General features: G+C 31.1%; 1 protein-coding gene across 3 annotated transcripts in view; it reads right to left on the reverse strand.

The window, feature by feature from the left end:
* Positions 1-492: 492 nt before the first annotated feature.
* Positions 493-20,324, reverse strand: part of LOC143069569 (xanthine dehydrogenase/oxidase-like) — a 79,136-nt gene continuing 59,304 nt past the window's right edge. For all 3 annotated transcript variants that reach the window (XM_076244269.1, XM_076244270.1, XM_076244271.1), the window contains exons 26-35: positions 20,046-20,127; positions 19,161-19,256; positions 13,028-13,156; positions 12,494-12,568; positions 11,613-11,665; positions 11,190-11,307; positions 9,788-9,874; positions 9,279-9,446; positions 4,772-4,939; positions 493-3,904 (exon numbers count right to left, since the gene is read on the reverse strand). In XM_076244269.1, coding sequence (XP_076100384.1) covers positions 3,854-3,904; positions 4,772-4,939; positions 9,279-9,446; positions 9,788-9,874; positions 11,190-11,307; positions 11,613-11,665; positions 12,494-12,568; positions 13,028-13,156; positions 19,161-19,256; positions 20,046-20,127 — 1,027 coding nt within the window. In that variant the 3' untranslated portion in view covers positions 493-3,853. The remainder of the gene's footprint in view (positions 3,905-4,771; positions 4,940-9,278; positions 9,447-9,787; positions 9,875-11,189; positions 11,308-11,612; positions 11,666-12,493; positions 12,569-13,027; positions 13,157-19,160; positions 19,257-20,045; positions 20,128-20,324) is intronic.

Raw genomic sequence — 20,324 nt, forward strand, 5'->3', positions numbered from 1 at the left:
CAGGCCTATAATCTAGATACAACTGAAGTCATTGAAGTCATGTTTGATACCACAGGCCTATAATCTAGATACAACCGAAGTCATTGAAGTCATGTTTGATACCACAGGCCTATAATCTAGATACAACTGAAGTCTTTGAAGTCATGTTTGATACCACAGGCCTATAATCTAGATACAACCGAAGTCATTGAAGTCATGTTTGATACCACAGGCCTATAATCTAGATACAACTGAAGTCATTGAAGTCATGTTTGATACCACAGGCCTATAATCTAGATACAACTGAAGTCATTGAAGTCATGTTTGATACGACAGGCCTATAATCTAGATACAACCGAAGTCATTGAAGTCATGTTTGATACGACAGGCATTGAAGTCATATTTGATACGACAGGCCTATAATCTAGATACAACCGAAGTCATTGACGAAGTCATGTTTGATAGCACTCAACCCTCCCCATAACCAGGGACAAAAGTCAAAACAGCACAATATTATAGCTTTGATAAATTTTTTATTCCCAAAATATATAGTAAGCATAACAAACAAACAAATCATCTATACAAGCTATGGAGTACATATCAATGTATCAATCAAACTCAATACACATTTATAAATGCTATATATAGACTCTTCATTAGCCTAAATAAAACTTAGATTGTAGTACGCGCATATATATTCAACTTTGACCTTTGTATATATTGAAGTTATCAAAATTAAATATTTTTCGCTTAAAGCTATATTCGCTTACTGAATTCTTTCTAAAAAGATAACTGATAAAACATATAGGTGTCAACCCTATAAATATAATGGAACAGTCCAAGTACTAAAAGTATCTGCTGAGATTTTGGAATAACCCAAAAGACCAAATATCTTTGAGTGAGTTTAAAAAAACTTGCCCTTTTATAAAATGTTCTCTCTGTAAACATCTTTGACAATAAGAACTTTGATCGAATGAACAAAAGATGAATGGCATTCAAAATAGTATTAGTTTATGTATCAAAATTTGTCAAGGCTGTCTAATAATTTGTTTCAAACGACAAACTTATTAACTATTGGATTTTGTTCAAAGGTTATAATTGTTTATTACAGAGAATTAATTGTCCTGCAAAAACTAAGACAGATTAACACAAATAACAATGTTACATGTGAGTGTAGATAGATACAACTGCAAAAAGAAAAGTCTACACTATATAGATATAAATACTTCTGCTTAATATCTTTCAGCATATACATTAGCATCATATTTATTTTATAAATTCATCTACAAAAACCAAGGAAACAAAACTAAACTTAGTTCGATAGCAATGGATCAATCCCAAATTTCACACTTTGATAGAATTATGTCTGCTGAAAATACCACAGTTAGAGGTCAGTGAACATTTTAAATGTTACATCTTAAACACTTCAGACAATTCGCCATTTCAGAATCTAATGCATACTGGGTAATATTTCCAAAAGTGTACACCAACACGTCCGGATTGGTTAAAAATGTCATAAACAATGGAAATTTAACCAATGACGTAACATTGTTTTCATTTTGGTGTACGTACAATGAGATTACCCACAGTCCTTTAGATTCTGAAAAGGCGAATTTAACCAATGACGTAACATTGTTTCCATTTTGGTGTACGTACAATGAGATTACCCACAGTCCTTTAGATTCTGAAAAGGTGAATTTGATTGCTTGCAGTCAATTAAGATTTGTTAAGTTTACGTTCAGGCTGTTCTATAGTTGTTTTATACAGTACACATCTACATCATACTGAATAATCTGAAAAGCTAATGAACAGTACCCAAATTGACTTCAAGCTTATTGTTTGAACAATACTGAATTTACTGCAGGGGTTAAGTCTGAAAATTTACTGAACATGACTGAAGAATTTATTGCTCAGATTTTCAGATGATGTCAAATTCAAAATGACCATTTAAGACTAAAATTTGTTTGCTAGTTTAAGTATATGTAATACAACTTCAAGCATAGTTTATATATTTTTCTATGTATATAAGGCTATATATATATATGTACACCCTGATTAAAACTATCATTGAAAAAGAAATACCGGATTACAGACAAGTTGTGTGATTATAATTTTTGCCAGTCCTTTCAACAAGAAAAAGTCAACAGAAAAACTATGGTAATTGAAGAAAAAATTATAAATAATAATTGACCATACAAAATTTGTTCAATTTGACTAGGATTATGATTAACTATTATTTTGATCTTTTAAGGATAAAACACTTTCAATGATAGTTTTAAACATGGTGTAAAATGCTGTTAGCTAAACTTATAACTTATCGTAGTAAAACACATTTCCAGTAAAATATATAAATTAATTAAACAGACTAGAAAAACATAATAGACGGATTAATTGTTACATATCTATATGATGAATTGGTCAGAAAATACAATTTAGGACAGAATGGTCATCACTGTAAAATAGTCAAAAATTCCAGTCATTTAACTTGTTTTCTTGAGGACAAGTCTGAAAAATAATATTCATTGATTATTCCATTCTGGTTATGTAATCTCAAAAAGTTTTACAAATAAAATTGTTAAGATAATGCATTTCATTAATTATAAATACAATTTAACCTCAAAAAACTATTTCAACCTTGCAGTTTGAAAAATTTGAGTAAAAAGCAATGTATGGTATACACTATATGTTATGTTAATTTTATGCATCCTTAACACACAATTCAAAGCACCTTTGAAGCTGCAAGCCAGTCAATCTGTCTTCATCACAGATATACCAAAACAGAATATAAAATTCCATAAAAATCTGAAAAATACTTCCAATTAAGTATATGTACGTCCCCTAATGGAAAAATGACACGAAAAAAGATGGTGTTAGATCAATCAAAGAGTGATTTGTACTTTTTGCAAACCTTTTACACATTTAAAATTTTGACTTCATGCCTTAAATTCAGAATTTGATAACATCTCCACTGGTGACATAGAGCCTTATTGAATGACTGTTAAAAAAATTGAAGGGTCTCAATTAACAATACCTGTATGTATCTATCTGCTCATGATCATTAACTTTCAAAAATATTGAGAAAGAAATAAAAATTGCATAAATTGGTCCCTGAAAACTGGTTAATTAAAATAATTATTATTATCAATTATAACAATTCTTCATCAAAATAACTCTCTATATAAATACTATTTTCAGCTTAATCCCAACACATAACATTTAAAATATATATAGCTAGCTGTATTCTAATGCCCTTACTGTGAAAAATGTTTCACCATACAGTATCCACATTCATAAAAAGAATTAATTACATCTGATATATAACAAACTAGATTTGTAATACCATCTTAAAAACTAAAAAAATCAACTTGATATCAACAGTCTTAACAGAAAAAAAATTAGAAAAATATTGGTTTCAGAATGACAAACATGTTTTTACACAGTTTATGTCCCATTCTGATGAGTGGCTTGGGCATTAACAAACATACATTTAAATTCTTCAAGAAGAATAATTATTTTCATTTAATGTAAAAATATTAAAATTCAGCATTTCTTCTATCATACAAAGATTACAGGTTAACAACTTTAAAATAATAACTTAAAAAACTTTAATAATAAAATACAGTTGTAAAGTTTTTATGCATCTTTGATTCACAAAGAAGTCCACAGTATTAAAACCAACTGATTGAAGTCATTACGGATTCATAAATTATGATTTATAATGAGTCAGTAATCCACCAATTTGTAGTAATTTGAAATCCAAAAACATGGTTTATTATGAGTTTACAGTTATTCACCAATCATCAGTCATCATAGATTCACAAACTAGCAGTCCTCATTGATTCACAAACCAAGGTTATCCACCAATCAGCAGTCTTCAAAGATTCACAAACCATGGTTTATAACTCCCTTCTTCAGGTTCAGGAAACTGTAAATATTAAAAAAAATTGTAATGAATGCACATAAATGACTTGCATACTTACTGTAAACGCATTATTGAGGAGCATAGTAAAGTCTGCATACCTAATCCTTTCAAGCAAGATCATAACAGTTATTATACAACATAAATGGTTATCAAATTTTGGGCCCAAAAAGGTCTGACAGTTAATATTTACTGTATTCCTCATTGAATTTCACAGTTTTGTATAAACAAAGGATGAAATATTTGTGTAAGGTAAATTTAAAAAAAAAAATAAAAAAATAGTGAGAGGGTTAGCGCTATAAAACCAGGTTTAATCCACCATTTTTTACATTTGAAAATACCTGTATCAAGTCAGGAATATGACAGTTCTTGTCCATTCGTTTTTGATGCATTTTGTTATTTGATTTTGCCATGAGATTATGGACTTCCAAATTGGTTTTCCTCTAAGTTCAGTATTTTTGTGATTTTACTTTTTAGGTTAAATGCTCACAACAAAGTGAAAAATATTTTAAATACATATCTTATTACCATTTACTAAGAACAATCTTGAATGAGCTGACATTTCACAAGCACCGATAAATCTGAGCAATCAGTTTGCTGATTGTCATACGGTGGATTCATTTTTTGGTGAGTACCAATTTTCGTGGATTAAGGACTAACCACATGGAATTTTGAAAACATGGATTAAGAAATACATATTACATATTTATAATTATCTAATTTCCTGGTTTTGTCAAAATTTGCCTACAAGCCTATAGAAAATTTGTCATTCAATAAACATTAAATTTTGTGGTTCACCTACACCAACAAAAGCCACAAAATATGGTATCTAACAAATAATAATGACTCCACAGTAATAAATCAATTCTGTACCTGTTCTGTGAATTGATCTTTACAAGCCATTCGGATCCTCTCTGCAGTAGCAGGGCTATGAAGGGTAAAGTTGATGTCTTGTTTAGAATCAACTCTAGCTGATCTAATAGCATCTTTGACAGCAAAAAATACTGCTGCTGATAAAAATAATGGTGGTTCTCCAATGGCCTGCAAAAAATAAAGAATTTGACATAAATACTTCATTAAATAAAGAATTTGACATAAATACTTCATTAAATAAAGAATTTGACATAAATACTTCATTAAATAAAGAATTTGACATAAATACTTCATCAAATAAAGAATTTGACATAAATACTTCATTAAATAAAGAATTTGACATAAATGAATTTGACATAAATACTTCATCAAATAAAGAATTTGACATAAATACTTCATTAAATAAAGAATTTGACATAAATACTTCATCAAATAAAGAATTTGACATAAATACTTCATTAAATAAAGAATTTGACATAAATACTTCATCAAATAAAGAATTTGACATAAATACTTCATTAAATAAAGAATTTTAGAAACATAATTTAATGTCTATGATATTTCAATGTTCATAGATTTGTTTGTTATGTTGTATCTATCTTCACAGATACAGCTAAAACTTGTACATAGTCCCTTTCCCTCTATTTTAGGATCCTCTTATTTGGAAATGTTGATTGTTGGGGGAAAAAAATCCAACATCTGTTGAACATGTGTGTCTATAGCATTTGAAAACCAGATGCTCCGCAGGGCGCAGCTATATACGACCGCAGAGGTTGAACCCTGAACAGTTGGGGCAAGTATGGACAAAACATTCAAGCGTGATACAGCTCTGAATTTGGATTGTGATCAAATTTTTGACATTACATGTTTTTTTTTTACACAAAACAAATGTCAAGATTTTACAAATCAATTAAAGATTTCTTCTTCAAACTTTTTAAATCTAAAATTAAATAGTTGACACAGCATAGGTTTCTGACACAGAATGAATGTGGTCTAATGAACTTAAAAGTTTTTTTTGCCTTTGAGCAATTCACTATGCTGCTGAATATTAATCCTCTCAAAAAAATGTTTGAAGAAATTTTCTTTTTATTTATGAAATCTGAAATGAGAAAAATTTAACCCCCCCCCCTTTTTTTTCACATCCCCGTTTCCCTTTTTCCAAAACTGATATCAATTCAAATTTCTAATGGAGTTTGCAACAATAACTACTCTTTTAAATACATCATAAAATATTAAAATGTAAAATAAAGTGCTTGTTATCACTGAATGGTAAAGATTGGTTGGTAGTAAAAGTGAATATACATTGTTTATTGTATAAAACAATAAAAAAAACTTCATCAGCAACATTTTATATTGGCAAATTTCCAATGAAGTTATTTACATAAAGTTATTGGCAAATAAAAATAGAAAATGACATCATAGTCATGTCTGGTAAATGTCCAACATACATTATCTAAAAACATTTTAGATAAGATAAGGAAAAAAAGCTTCATCAGCAACATTTTATATTGGCAAATTCCCAATGAAGTTATTTACATAAAGTTATTGGCAAATAAAAATAGAAAATGACATCATAGTCATGTCTGGCAAATTTCCAACATATATTATCAACTACTATTCTATACAAAGAAAGATAACTCCAATTAAAAATTAATTGCTATTGCACAATATTGTGCAATTAGATATTTCTTGCTATTGTGCAATACTGTGCAATTGAAAATTTCTTGCTATTGCACAATACTTGATATGGAATCCTGATTTGGACCAACTTGAAAACTGGGCCCATAATCAAAAATCAAAGTAAATATTTAGATAAAGCATATCAAATAAGCCCAAGAATTTAATTTTTGTTAAAATCAAACTTAGTTTAATTTTGGACCCTTTGGACCTTAATGTAGACCAATTTGAAAACTGGACCAAAAATTAAGAATCTACATACAGTTAGATTTGGCATATCAAAGAACCCATTTATTCAATTTTTGATGAAATCAAACAAAGTTTAATTTTGGACCCCCATTTGGACCAAAATTTTATAGATTTCTATTTACTTAAACTAAAGTTATAGTGCGAAAACCAAGAAAATGCTTATTTGGGCCCTTTTTGGCCCCTAATTCCTAAAATGTTGGGACTAAAACTCCCAAAATCAATCCCAACCTTCCTTTTGTGGTCATAAACCTTGTGTTAAAATTTCATAGATTTCTATTCACTTTTACTAAAGTTAGAGTGGGAAAACTAAAAGTATTCGGACGACGACGACGACGCCGACGACGACGCCAATGTGATAGCAATATACGACGAAAAATTTTTCAAATTTTGCGGTCGTATAAAAACAGTTGGTAAGATGAATACAGTGTACAAGAACCACTGAAAATTTATCTACTCTTTATAAGAAAAACCTTTTTTCTTGCTTTTTATAGCACTTTTCAATTAATTTTGGGATGATTTGTTTTCATGATTATTCAATTTTTATACGACCGCAAAAATTAAAAATTTTTTGGTCGTATAATGTTATCACATTGGCGTCGTCGTCATCCGAAGACATTTGGTTTTCGCACTCTAACTTTAGTAAACGTAAATAGAAATCTACGAAATTTAAACACAAGGTTTATGACCATAAAAGGAAGGTTGGGATTGATTTTGGGTGTTTTGGTCCCAACAGTTTAGGGATTAGGGGCCAAAAAGGGCCCAAATAAGCATTTTTCTTGGTTTTCGCACAATAACTTTAGTATAAGTAAACAGAAATCTATGAAATTTTAACATAAGGTCTATGACCACAAAAGGAGGGTTGGGATTGATTTTGGGAGTTTAAGTCCCAACAGTTTAGGAATTAGGGGCTAAAAACAGGTCCCAAATAAGCATTTTTCTTGGTTTTTTACACAATAACTTTAGTATACCTAAGTTAATAGAAATATATGAAATTTTAACACAAGGTTTATGACCACAAAAGGAAGGTTAGGATTGATTTTGGGAGTTTTGGTCCCAACGAATAAGGGGCCAAAAGTGTCCAAAATAAAACTTTGTTTGATTTCATCAAAAAATGAATTATTGGGGTTCACTGATATGCCAAATCTAACCATGTATTCAGATTTGTAATTTTTGGTCCGGTTTTCAAATTGGTCTACATTAAGGTCCAAAGGGTCCAAAATTAAACTTAGCTTGATTTTAACAAAAATTGAATTCTTGGGGTTCTTTGATATGCTGGATCTAAACATGTATTTGGATTTTTGATTATGGGCCCAGTTTTCAAGTTCGTCTAAATCGGGGTACAAAATTATTATATTAAGTATTGTGCAATAGCAAGAAATTTTCAATTGCACATTATTCCGCAATAGCAAGAAATCTTCAATTGCACAGTATTGTGCAATAGCAAGAAATTTTCAATTGCACAGTATTGTGCAATAGCAAGAAATTTTCAATTGCACAGTATTGTGCAATAGCAAGAAATCTTCAATTGCACAGTATTGTGCAATAGCAAGAAATATCTAATTGCACAATATTGCACAATAGCTAGAAATTTTCAATTGCACAGCTTTGCACAATAGCAAGAAATATTCAATTGCACAGTATTGTTCCTTTTTCAAATTGGTCTACATTAAGGTCCAAAGGGTCAAAAATTAAACTTTGTTTGATTTCAACAAAAATTGAATATGTGGGGTTCTTCAATATGCTGAATCTAACCATGTATTTAGATTTTGGATATTGGACCATAATAGGTAAATGTCCAATTTAATTTTTTGAAGTTCTAAGTTTAAGTTTTTAGACCACATTCATTCTGTGTCAGAAACCTATTTTGTGTCAACTATTTAATCACAATCCAAATTCAGAGCTGTATCAAGCTTAAATGTTGTGTCCTTACTTGCCCCAACTGTTCAGGGTAAGACCTGCGGTTGTATAAAGCTGTGCCCTGCGGAGCATCTGGTTCATATTTATACAAGGAAAGATCCAAGTTTGACATATTCTTTACTAATCATATTGGTTTTCATTCATATATAAAATTGAAAAAATAAATCGCTTGTAAAACTTATTGGTTTACAGCATATTGTAGCTGGGCTTCCAAAATGTTGTAAATTACAATTTTTTAAAGAATATCTCACAAACAGGCTTTGGAAATTTTGACGAAATGCATGCTTCAAAAATGTCATATGTGAATTTGAACATTTTTGATAATAGCAGTGAAATAAAATCTTTGACATTTCTGGTTTAACCGAGAACTTTAATTATTTTCACAGAAATAAAGAAATATACAATTATTTTATTCCCAAAGTCATTATACAACGATTTTCAAGTTTTCATACAGCATTTTTGAAGCAAATTTTACAAACAACTGACATTGGCAATTTTGTAATAGGTCTTCAGAAGTTTAGATTGGTCTAACTGTATGTTGTTTTGTAATACCAAAGATTTCCTCCCGTCCAGACCATTGGTGTCAAAAAGTATTTTTAGCCAAAAAAGTCATAAGCGACATTTTGGAAGCCCAGCGAGGATATTGCCTAGTAGATTAACACACCTTGGAAGAATATACTGCCTTTTGATTGTGACTGCCTTTGAGTAGAGACACATTAAATTCTACTGGAATATCTCCAAAGCCTGGTATCTTGTAGTTAGATGGGCCTCGAGTAAACAGGAAACCATCAGGAGATATCTTCTGTTGTTCTAGTAACATCATACCATATCCCTGTTCAAAAGTACCAGAAAAACATTGTCCTTTAGATAAACATAGGTGTACATTGCAAGGCCATTGGTTATAAAACTTTATTTTGTACTCTGTGTACAAAATTTGTCCTTGAAACATCAAATCCAGTATTTTGATTGGTTAATTTTTCAGTCTTTTGTACTGTACAATAGTTGTTTTTTTCATTGTTGGGGTGTATATCCAAGATCTCTTTAAAAAATATTGCTAAAACTAGTACTCTATTATTCTTGCTATTATTATGAAACAAAATATATCTTTCATTGAATGCTTTAAAAAAAATAAATAATTTATTATTATGAAACAAAATATGTTTGATGACAAACCTGCATGAAGCCTCCTTCAATCTGTCCTATATCTATAGCAGGGTTCAAACTACAACCAACATCCATAACAATATCTGTTCTTAATACCTGTTACAAAAAATACAGAATTTTTATCATTGTAAAACACATATGGTTTATCTCACCTACATTCTAATTAATTTTTTTATGTCAACTTATACCCCCACCCCTTTAGTGTTGATAATTGTAAATGTAATGCAGCTTCTAAACTCACATAAAATCTCTATTATTGAATTTGATGAAATTAAACAAATCAGTACTAGGTCCATGGAACCAGATTTTTTTTACACAATTTCTGTTATTTTGCGATGACTTAAAATTGGTGCCCTTTTTTCAAATTTCAGTTTGGTTAAGAACAAATAGCTTTCAGCTTAGGTCATGTCTGGCAAATATGACCTTTTTCAGACCCTTGCTATTATAGGTCTTTCTTGTTACGTTTGATGAGGCATGCTATTTGATTATAATGCCAAAGTTGATATTTCAGATAATTTATGTAAAATGTTATAAAATCTTCTATAGATTTGCTACAATGGTGCTGTTTATTTGACAGATTTGACAGTACCTTTAATGTCCAATGTAATCTATATTCCATTAGTAGTTGTCATTTTCGATTCATATTTGAATAATTTTTTTTAGCTGCTCTATTTAGCGTTCAACAAACTGCTGGTTCAAATTTCTTGGAAATTTTTATATTTCTATCAACAGGTTAAAGTAAATATTTCTTTTAAGGGGGCTCGCGGGTCTAAATCATTTTTTTTAATGTAAGATTTTGCTATATTTTTCTATAAACGAATGTTATCTTATACTGAATAGAAATAATGAAATAAAAAAATGGGGTCACTGTTCATTTAAGCTCACAATCTGCCTCCGAAAGAAGCATACATTTTTGTTAATGTCTTTTTTTCTGTTGAACTAATAGGAGAAATATCGAAATAAAAAAAATAACCTTATTACCCAAATCGCTTAAATTTTACAATTATTTAGTTCATGTACAGCTTATGTGAAAACATTAATAAAAAATATAGGTCACCGATGTGTTAAAAAAGGTATTTCAATTTTAATGCCAAAAAATGGTATTTTTGCACCAAAGGGAGATAATTTGGAGCTTTTTTGATGATATAAACATTTTAAAAGTGATCTGGGGCCAAACCAATTGATTTTGTTTGTTGATTTTTGTACCATATCATAAAGTTATTAATAACTATAATTAATAGTGTAATCAATATAATTTGTAATGAAAAGAAAAATGTTTAATTTTTTGCTGAAATTTTTGTACCTGCGAGCCTCCTTAATTTTTTGAAAGTTAAAGGAGAGAAAATCTATTTTAGTCAAAGCATTTAGTACCTCCTTAAAACAAACAGAAGATAATTTATTTCACTCTTACCTGGTGGTCTCCAGTTAAACAATCAATTTCAACTTCTGAACAGCTGGCACCAAAAGTGAAATAATTAAATGGTCTTCCTTCCTGTTTCTCAAAGTCAAATCCTGTTATACCAGGTGTTCTGTAAACAAAATTAAAATATATACTCAAAATGGAGAACCCCATAACAAAATTAAAATATATACTCAAAATGGAGAACCCCATAACAAAATTTCTTGAATGAAATCTACTTATCACACAAAACTGGATTTCCCATGTATAATCTATACAAAATCTGAAAAATTATGACAAAAATTTTTAACATTTCACTAGCTTGCATGTCTATTTATCAACTTGAACTTTTTTCCAAATCTTGAAACCAATGAACCTACTATTGGAAACCAAACATGGTCCTTACTGAACTTACAACTTTATATATACACTTACTTATAAAATCCTGTAGATGATAAGCTCACTCTGTCAAAGTAGGCTGAATTCACCTGGAAAATAAATAAATATCTGTTCAGAAAACTACTGGTAAAAAAAATACAGGTAAAAATAAGCCATTCCAAAACTTATTAAAGAAGTGTACACAAAAAAAAAACATTAGTATAAAAATCTTAACATTGAGCAATTTGAAAATTTGGGTTAACTCATGATATTCGAAAATTGTGTTGCTCATGCCAAGGGAAATAACTCTGGGTAAAACTTAATCTAGGTCTGATTGTTTTGATATCACAAGTCTATAGTTAGTAATTTCTAAAAACCTGGACAGAATAAGAACATGAAGAAGTAAACTTACACAATACAATAATACATCTTACCCTATCTTCCCAGGATCCTTTAGGGTTGGCATTGAACTTACACAATACAGTAATACATCTTACCCAATCTTCCCAGGTTCCTTTAGGGTTGGCATTGAACTTACACAATACAATAATACATCTTACCCAATCTTCCCAGGTTCCTTTAGGGTTGGCATTGAACTTACACACTACAGTAATACATCTTACCCAATCTTCCCAGGTTCCTTTAGGGTTGGCATTGAACTTACACACTACAGTAATACATCTTACCCAATCTTCCCAGGTTCCTTTAGGGTTGGCAGTGAACTTACACACTACAGTAATACATCTTACCCAATCTTCCCAGGTTCCTTTAGGGTTGGCATTGAACTTACACACTACAGTAATACATCTTACCCAATCTTCCCAGGTTCCTTTAGGGTTGGCATTGAACTTACACACTACAATAATACATCTTACCCTATCTTCCCAGGTCCCTTTAGGGTTGGCATTGAACTTACACAATACAATAATACATCTTACCCAATCTTCCCAGGTCCCTTTAGGGTTTGCATTGATGTAGGGCTCTATTCTTTCTAAGATTGTCTGGCAGGCAACCTAAAATTATAAAATATTATTTAGTTATACTGCATTTTTACAAAATACTGCTTTACCTGCAATGACATTCAGCTATTATCATTATGAGTTCCATTTAGATTTGAAGAGAATATCCTGCCACAAGCCAGTAAATCTTTTCAATTAAGAAATTCACCGGGATTTAGTTGTTTGTCATTAAGCCTTATAAGAAATCCGCCATTCAACAATTATCAAATCTATAGAACTGTTTCTTTTTCCTTCCCTTTGCAGCCATTTAACACTATCAAAGCTAAGTCTTGTGTCCATTAGACTTAAATCCTTTGCAGCCATTCCACAATGATCAGAGCTAGAGCTTGTTTTTGTTAGCCTTACCTTAACAGCCATTCCACAATGATCAGAGCTAGAGCTAGTTTTTGTTAGCCTTACCTTAACAGCCATTCCACAATGATCAGAGTTAGAGCTAGTTTTTGTTAGTCTTACCTTAACAGCCATTCCATTTAGATCAGAGCTAGCACTAGCAGCTGTGGCAGAAGTATTAGGGACAGTATTTGTACTAGTCTCACTGATGTGTATTTTTGTAGTTGGAATTTTCAGAACTCTACTAGCAACCTACAATATAAAGAAATGAAGATATTATTAGGGCTATTATAATAGAATGTATGAGGGAGGATAGGAAGGGACTTTAAAAATATCCATGCAACCAAGAACCATTTTTAAGATAATTTTGCATTTAAGAAATGACTGTAATATTTTTTCTGTTTATGAAGAAATAACATAAAAAATTTGGTGCACACTGCATAACGCGTGTAGCGGGTTATTTAAAAGTGTGCACCACATTTTTTATGTTATTTCGAATAGACAGAAAAAATATTACAGTCATTACTTATAATTTAATTCTAAATTCCATTTTAAACCGTAGAAAACCATGAAAAACGTTGATGACATCACAGTCACATGACTAAATTATGTATATGGGCTCATAACAAAATAATGTCAGCCAATCAGAAGACGCGTTACATCCAAAATTAAATTATAATGGTGATAGACACATACTGAAAAAAGACCCATGCCTAACATTCAATAATTAAACTGTCCTTCCTACCCCCCACATACATTTTTATACAAATATATCATGCTTACAAGGGGTATTTGCCAAAAATACCGGTTGAGAGGTACAAATTTCCAGAGCCGTTAGGCGAGGGAAATTTGATTACCTCGAAACCGGTATTTTTGGCAAATACCCCTTGTAAGCATGATATAATTGTTTAATTCCACCGAATGTTCCACCTCAGAGAGTTTATTATAATCAAGTATCATATGAAATTTCGACTTGAATGTATAATTTTTGTATACACTGCAGCTGAGCTATTGTGGATTCCAGTTTTATGTGACCGGTTGACAATTCGTTGAGTTTTATTTATGACGTCATTCCCGGAATTTTTACGTCATTCGGTCAAAATTCAATAATGATGCTTTTTATCCTAAATATTTCATCTGGAACCATATATTTAGAATGACCATGAATTTGTCATATTAGAACAGAAATAATTCATTGAGTTATTTTTAGACATGGTATTCCCCATCTGCCATGGTATTTGCTAGGGTATTTCCCATCTGCCATGGAATTTGCTAGCAAATACCCCGGCATATGGAATTCCCTAATGGCAAATACCCCGGCAGAGAAAAGAAAATCTCAATATATAGAAATTGGTGAAAAATACTGTGACAAATCTGGACTTATTATTGTTATTATTTAATGTATTATTTATTGTATATGACATATATTTATTTGAATATTGCCGGGTGGTCAACTTCTCGGGTGTGCACAAACACTGATAAATGCATTGACTTTCATACTCATGATTTAAACCATTTGTACTTTGCAAGCGATAAGGGCCAGTTTTATATGTATATCTTGGTAATGTTTACCTATGAAATACTTTGATTATCTCTTCATATAGTGGTTTATTTTGACGAACCTTGTCGTGATATTCAACTTGTTTACATCTGCCATGACACTGTTTTGTACTTTCACTTTACGATCTCATATTATTATTTGTTTAAGTTAACACTTTATCAATGCAGATAAATTGCGTATTTATTATGTTTGTGTCTCCCTTTTCATTAACATTGTGTTTATTTATGATAGAACAGGGTTTTCATTGATCTTATTTAAGCGATATATCTAATGCGTAAGGTTATGTAAATTACACCCAAGTTCATACGCCGTACCGAGAAAGGAATTTACTGTCCGTTTAAAAATAGCATTATGTAGAAATGTCCTTTTGGTTTTATTCGCTTTTAAATAAAATTCGGACAAGAAGGACAAAATGAGGACAACTCAATAATGAGTATTTATTTAGTAATAACGAAATCGGATTGTCTTCTTGAACGTTTCAAGCCAAAAGACGTAAGAAACGTTGCTTTTGATTGGACGATTAGATGTTTACTCTAACGTCATAGTAAGTGCCAAAACACATAAATAGGAGCCTGTAGAACAACATGTCATTCTGAATCAATCTCTTGAACCGTCAACTACCTTTTATATTGACCACCCGATTTATTGCTTTATCTGTTGAATGATGAATGTGTATTTGATGTTTATTATATTGAAAGAAGAAGTCAAAATACTGTTGAAATAAATATCATTGTTATGTTTATTACAAATCTGTTTCTTCACACTGCCGTCGATTCCACTCCTCCTGAATGATGGTTAAACAGTTTATAGTAACCCTAGGTTTGTTACAGTTTGGTGTCAGAAGTGGGATGACAAAAATAATTGTCATCCAGTGATCGAATATCTCGCCTGTGATTTTTAAGTTTGAATAGAAATCTTAATTTTTCAACGATATTTATAGTGAACTAGTAATAATTTTCAATGTCTGACGAATCTGATTCAGAAATCGAGTTTAATATGGATAAACGTGAAACGGTCGAGAAAAATAATGAAGACTCTGCATTAAATACAACAAAACAGGGACAAGGTGATATTGACAGTGAATTTAATAACAACGTACGAGACGACATAGCTAGACAGAGAAATACAGTAGAGACGGAACGGAATTTTGAAAGTGAACAAGGTGTTTCGTATTTTGAAAATAATAGCGTTCATGAACGAAAATGGGGAAATACACCACGATTTTGCCGTGAACAGTTGCCGATTGCTGGAAATCCTGCTACAATTCGTCCAGATGCTTATAGTGGATCAGATGGTTGGGAAGAATATTTTTCGCATTTTCAAGATTGTGCAGAACTCGGCAGATGGAGTACGGAAGATCGAGTATTGACACTTGCTGCAAGTTTAAAGGGCCCTGCACGAACTTTTTATATGAGTCTTCCTACACATGAACGCCGACCTTATAGTATTCTTGTCCGACGCTTAGAAGAAAGATTCGGAAGTGCCCGTCAACAAAACAGATGGTTATCGCGTTTTGAAATGAGAACAAGAAATTCCGGTGAAACAGTTGCTGCTCTCGGTGATGACCTCCGCCAGATGGTACAAAAAGCTTATTGTAATTTAGATTCATTGGCACACGAAGTGTTGGCGCTCAATCAGTTATACAAGTTGATTCCTATAGAAATGAAATGTCGATGTGTAGATCGAGAATGTAAAACGGTCGCTGACGCTGTAGATATAATTGAAAGATATGAGGCTCTTTTAGGGGAGTCAAGTCAAAAGAAAACTAGTGTCCGCTCTGTTAATTCTTATGAAAATTATAGTGAAAATAAATTAGATATGGAATGGCAAAATAATGGTGACCCAAATGTCAGATTAATTTCCCAACAGCCAAATAATGACAGTACCATTCAAATGCTTTCAAGTAGAATGGATAAGTTAGAAAATCAGATTCGGAATACGAACAACCGATCCAACTTTAGATTTTGCCACAAAAATTACCAAAATGGGGGCAATACACAGAATCAAAGGACCTGCTTCATTTGTGACTCGCCTGATCATTTTTATAGACAATGTTCTATGTCTAATGGTCATGAATTTAGGGAGAATAAACGCCCGAATTCACAGAATTTTAGAAATGTCAGACCAAATACAACTATGGAAACGGTTCAGGGAGACAACCTTCCGTTTATTCAATAGCTCGGGAGTTGACGGTTACAGAAGTCGTATTTTATGTTAATTAAATGATTTTTAAGATGTTGGAAATGAAATTCAGACTCAAATTATAAATAGCAGAATAAATCAAATAGGGGGTCAAGAAAAATAACAGATAATGGATTTTGTATATATGGTTCCGTTGATGGACAAACATAAGAGAACTCTGGCAAAATATGTTTTATGAAAATAATGTGATTATTTGTGATATTACCTTGATAAAATTTTAGAACAAGATTTATTATTTAAATTCGTGCAGTACCAATAAATTACGGAATATTGAAGTGACAAAGAAAGCAGGAAAAGTATTTCACATAGATAGACTCGCAGAATATAATGGAAACGATATCACAAAATGGTTAAAAGTGATAAAAGAAAGTGTCTCATAATCTAGCAAGAAGTGAAGTTAAAACCAAAGAAGAGGACAAGACGTCATTCAAAATTTATTGTGCTTATGTGTTTAAATGTGTATCACTCGTTATTTTTATTTTTTTTATGAATAAGATTATTCATGTGTTGAGATATAGTGTATATGAAGAAGTATTGGTGCAGTGTTGTGAATGCATCCAGTTGTTATGTGATATTTCTAGAAACGTAGCCCAGATTTGCCTATAGGGACTGATCACCCCAGAGTTGGTTGAAAAGAGGGGGTTTTTTAGAAAATTTGGTGGAATATTGTGATATTTCCAAGGTAGTTAATAATTATAGTTGCAGCGTCAACAGAAATTATTATTTGATGTTAAAGTGATACAGTGTTTTTGTAGATAAGTGGAAGAAATTCGTGAATGGCTCTAGTGTTTCTCTATGGTTTTTAAATGTGTCCGATGTCATATCAGAAATTGCTATGAGTGTAATAGTTAAAATTATCTACAGATGACAGAACGATGATTTCCCTGAAGACACAGAAGTGTGGATGATATAATTAAACAGTGTGAATATATTCCATTAAAGACTAAAGAACACAGAGACTAAGTAAACAAAAAATAAAAGTACTGGTATACTGTTACCTCCAGAAAATACAGGAGTATTTTAAGACTTGGGTGGGGGAAATTGTGACAAATCTGGACTTATTATTGTTATTATTTAATGTATTATTTATTGTATATGACATATATTTATTTGAATATTGCCGGGTGGTCAACTTCTCGGGTGTGCACAAACACTGATAAATGCATTGACTTTCATACTCATGATTTAAACCATTTGTACTTTGCAAGCGATAAGGGCCAGTTTTATATGTATATCTTGGTAATGTTTACCTATGAAATACTTTGATTATCTCTTCATATAGTGGTTTATTTTGACAAACCTTGTCGTGATATTCAACTTGTTTACATCTGCCATGACACCGTTTTGTACTTTCACTTTACGATCTCATATTATTATTTGTTTAAGTTAACACTTTATCAATGCAGATAAATTGCGTATTTATTATGTTTGTGTCTCCCTTTTCATTAACATTGTGTTTATTTATGATAGAACAGGGTTTTCATTGATCTTATTTAAGCGATATATCTAATGCGTAAGGTTATGTAAATTACACCCAAGTTCATACGCCGTACCGAGAAAGGAATTTACTGTCCGTTTAAAAATAGCATTATGTAGAAATGTCCTTTTGGTTTTATTCGCTTTTAAATAAAATTCGGACAAGAAGGACAAAATGAGGACAACTCAATAATGAGTATTTATTTAGTAATAACGAAATCGGATTGTCTTCTTGAACGTTTCAAGCCAAAAGACGTAAGAAACGTTGCTTTTGATTGGACGATTAGATGTTTACTCTAACGTCATAGTAAGTGCCAAAACACATAAATAGGAGCCTGTAGAACAACATGTCATTCTGAATCAATCTCTTGAACCGTCAACTACCTTTTATATTGACCACCCGATTTATTGCTTTATCTGTTGAATGATGAATGTGTATTTGATGTTTATTATATTGAAAGAAGAAGTCAAAATACTGTTGAAATAAATATCATTGTTATGTTTATTACAAATCTGTTTCTTCACACTGCCGTCGATTCCACTCCTCCTGAATGATGGTTAAACAGTTTATAGTAACCCTAGGTTTGTTACAATACCATGGTTCTCATCCAATCAAAATACAGCATTATTACATAAGGTGGAATTAAATGGAATAGCCCTTTCATTGATTAGTTAAGTTACATCTTTAAGCAATCAAAGACAATTACCCCATACAATTATTTAAAGTTTTATTTTGTAATTTTTTCTTTTGGCTATGGTGTCTTTTATTTTTCAGCTTAAGGCTAACATTTTAATCCCCTTTTTATCTACTACTTTTCCATATATCTATTTGTTAACATGTATGTTAGATTATAAAATTATAAAACAGCTTGTCAAGCATTTTAGTTTTTTTTTGCTTTCAATTTTTCCATACCCCTGTCTTCCTATCTCCCTCTTATCAAAACCTAAAGAGATGACAAGAATGTGAAGACCTTGTCATATTTCTTTTCCTCAATGGAACTACCTTATAAAATATACCTGTATCATTTTAGTGTGAAGTCCTTGTCCCATTTCTACACCTCCATGAGTGACCAATACTGACCCATCTCTGTACACCATAACTAAAGCTCCTGCCTGTAACACAAAAAACAATAACTGTCCAAAACTTTACAGAAATTTTCAGTTATTAAATTTTACCTACCACAATGTTCTTTCTATTGTTTAATTACAAATTAAAATATTGAAAAAAATAATTAAAAAATTATCAGAAATTTCAGTTAGATTGTCTTTACCTGAACAATTCAGTCATTAATTTTCTGCTGATCTAAGATGGCTGCATTTGAGAAGGAGAAAATCAGACATGGAGTGCGATTGAACTATTTGAGTAATGCTTGTCTTACAAAACTTTTCTATCTATATTCATTTTTTTTTTATAACAGCAAAAAACATGTTAGTCATCAAATAAACCAGAGTATTCATCTGACGAAATTTGTTTTTCTTTGTTCCAAGTTATACATGTAAATTGCATTATTATCTATCAAAACTTAGAAGAGATTTGTTTTCTCTGATTACAGTTTTATTTACAGTAATTTTTTCATTAATCTGATAATGTAACTTTACATTACTAATTAGATGTAAAACTCAAATATCTGTTTTACAAAGATAGTTTATATACATTAAATTTCTTCAAACATGGATGCAATTCATTTAAGTACTAAATATTTGTGCAACAGCAAAACATTAAATATAACATTAAGCATTTAATCTGATCTTTTAAACAAACCTGATTTAATCAGATGTTTTAAACAAACCTGATTTAATCAGATGTTTTAAACAAACCTGATTTAATCAGATGTTTTAAACAAACCTGATTTAATCAGATGTTTTAAACAAACCTGATTTAATCAGATGTTTTAAACAAACCTGATTTAAGAAAGTAGCTGTATAAGCAATACCAAATTTTGTAGGAATCATACAGATCCCTCTTTTCTTCCATCGGTTTTCACTGAAACGAGAGACAAAATAAGTCAGATCTTCCCAATGCATTCCTCTTAAAATGAATAATGATGCTAAAGTGACTAACTGGTTACTACCATAGCATAGTTGGACCAACAGTATATACTGTGTATATTCTGAGATTCTGGCATTACTTTGAATCTGTTTGACTTTTCATGATTTTTTCAACCTCCCCTCTACTCTCAT

Source organism: Mytilus galloprovincialis, chromosome 3, assembly GCF_965363235.1.
Source record: "Mytilus galloprovincialis chromosome 3, xbMytGall1.hap1.1, whole genome shotgun sequence".
In the NCBI taxonomy this organism is placed as follows: domain Eukaryota; kingdom Metazoa; phylum Mollusca; class Bivalvia; order Mytilida; family Mytilidae; genus Mytilus; species Mytilus galloprovincialis.